We start from the raw sequence: 2438 nt of genomic DNA, 5'->3' as shown, positions 1-2438 counted from the left end.
GAGTTTCCATGTGCAGTAACACCTCTCTCTGCAAAAGAAAATGTCTCCATTTATAAAGTGGAATGGCAGGCACACTTTCCCTGAGACAGTGAATGAGTTCTAACTTGAATTCCCAACTAAATGTGCCAGATGCGGCTCAATGAAGTTGAGGTTCTAAATTACAAACGTAACCTAGCCCGGCTCGGTCAAGCTTCATTCAGAGGTATTATAGCACTAACGATTATTAAACACCAAACATGCAGAAACAGTGGATGGCTTAGGCGTCGATGTTTAATCTCATGGTTTTCAACAGAGTAGGAGTATTAAATTAGGATTTACACGGTTGTATAGGGATGCCACTACCCCCGTGACCTGAGAGACTTACCTGTGATGTCCCCAGATGCGAAAGGATGCCTCTTCAAAGGCAGTCGTTGGTACACTGGTCCGGTCCCCTCCCCATTGTTTGAGAGGCAGCTTCCCCAAGCACCAACCTGGCTCCTGACGGTCGTGATAAGATGGTGGTTGCCCTCCGGGTAGCATGGTCACGTGACATCTATGGTGGCTGGTATGTAAATTCCCAGGACCTTGATCTGGGTATTTCGCTCCCAGTAGCAAATTCTCGAGATGTATAATAGCATCGCACCATCAATGGCATTTTTTTTTTTTTTTTTTTTTTTTTGTCATGCCCCTAGGTTAAGTCTGGGTAGGTTAGGTTAGTTCAAAGAGGTACACTCTAGGTCATTTGGGTGTGGAGAAATTTAATGAGTTTATTTTCAAGGAGATTCTAGTTTTTAAGATATAGCACCCCACTTTTCCAGGGAAGGTTCTAGTTGATAATAGGTTACAGTTCGCGAATATGCCTCCAGGTATTTTAACTCCTGGTATGAGCCTCGGTTTCTTGAACACCCGATAACTTGGCACCCAAAATAAACAAATAGCTCATTGTTAGTAAGCACTTCTTTTGGAAATACTTTATGGCAACTACCTTAGTTTATGAAATGGAAATGACATGATTTAACCATTTATTAAGTCAAAGGCTTAGTTTACATATAATTCTTTTTTATCATTTATATATATCAATGACATTTAGCGGCAGCTGGACCTGAGGTTCTGATGGTACAAAGACATTTCTATAACCATGTCTTGTCCCATTCAGAGCACCCATCCTTTGAGCAAAGAAATCCATAGATGGCTTAAGTTACATTACGAAAGACAGAAAACAATGCTGATAGAATAAGTAAGAAACAAGAAGTGATCCGACCTCCACCTTACTCGGGTCACGTGCTAGATTTTCCTCGCATATATAAGCTGTAAACATTATATTCCTACTGTTTAACGTAAATTAAAACGGGCTCAAATCTGGGGGCAAATAGAGCCTTGTTTCACCAACGAAAATCGAAATAAATACGCAATATCTTATCAGAAATAATTTTTCTGTACTGTGTAACATGCACATTATTTATTTTCTACACTTTCATTCTAATTGATAAATCAAAATATCCCATTCTAAAATTCCTGTATCTTTAACTCATCGCGAAACACATTTTTAGACCTTTCTGGGCTTTCCTAAACTTTTCATTTTGTCGGGATATCAGACATATTGACATACTACATAATCTCACTTACATTCTGTGAAGCTTTGCAGTTTCTGTTTCTGCAGCGAATCGGAAGACATTTCGTTTCCTTAACCGTACAAGAAGACTAGAAAACTCTCTTCGGAGAGAGTTTTCTAGTCTGCAACACTGAACCAAACGCAGAAGTCAAGTGGCAATAATGTATATCACAACGAATTTTGTAGCAGCTTCTTTCCTGGTTCTCCTGATAGAAGGAACGCGACTTACACCCTGGCCAAGGCATTTGCGTTTGGGTTATTCTTTCCTCGACGCAGCCGAGTCAATTACTCAGACGATTGAAAGAAAGCTATGCATATAAATACAGAGACAGGCAGTTCGTCGAACAGTGCTGCTTTTCGGTTGAGCGTAACCATGGTGAGTAAACCGGCCTGTTGCGTGTCCTGACAGACAGTTGGGCGAATTACGGATTCAGTTTTCTGCGTTGCATTTCGGAACGGAAATGCGATGAGATTCTATATCTTACTTAGCAGTCTTTCCGCTTTCGTTGCCTGATAAGATGACTCCTTTACTTAGTTAATGAGATTCGGTACTGTCTGTTCGTCATGAATTTCTATCTTGTCTTTAATGAATGTTAATAAGGTCATTCTCTTTGTTTTAACTTGGTGAGATTTTCCGTCCTAGTTCTTCCAGAATGAGTCTCTCTCTCTCTCCTCTCTCTCTCTCTCTCTCTCTCTCATTCTTCGAGAAAGAGATTTTTTTTTAGAATGAGTTTTTTTGTTCTTCCAGAATAGTTTTTTCTTTTCTTGGTTCTTCCAGAATTGTGTTTTTTTTTCAGAATAGGCTTTTTTTTTCATCCAGAATAGTTTTTTATCCAGAATAGGTTTT

The 2438-nt window shown here is 39.6% G+C and overlaps 1 protein-coding gene across 1 annotated transcript in view; it reads left to right on the top strand.

The window, feature by feature from the left end:
- Positions 1-1939: 1939 nt before the first annotated feature.
- LOC135203885 (uncharacterized) overlaps positions 1940-2438 on the top strand; it is a 6381-nt gene continuing 5882 nt past the window's right edge. The window contains exon 1 of the mRNA XM_064233825.1: positions 1940-1967. Coding sequence (XP_064089895.1) covers positions 1965-1967 — 3 coding nt within the window. The 5' untranslated portion in view covers positions 1940-1964. The remainder of the gene's footprint in view (positions 1968-2438) is intronic.

This window comes from Macrobrachium nipponense, chromosome 44 (genome assembly GCF_015104395.2).
Source record: "Macrobrachium nipponense isolate FS-2020 chromosome 44, ASM1510439v2, whole genome shotgun sequence".
In the NCBI taxonomy this organism is placed as follows: Eukaryota; Metazoa; Arthropoda; class Malacostraca; order Decapoda; family Palaemonidae; genus Macrobrachium; species Macrobrachium nipponense.
This window is presented reverse-complemented; position numbering and strand designations above follow the sequence as displayed.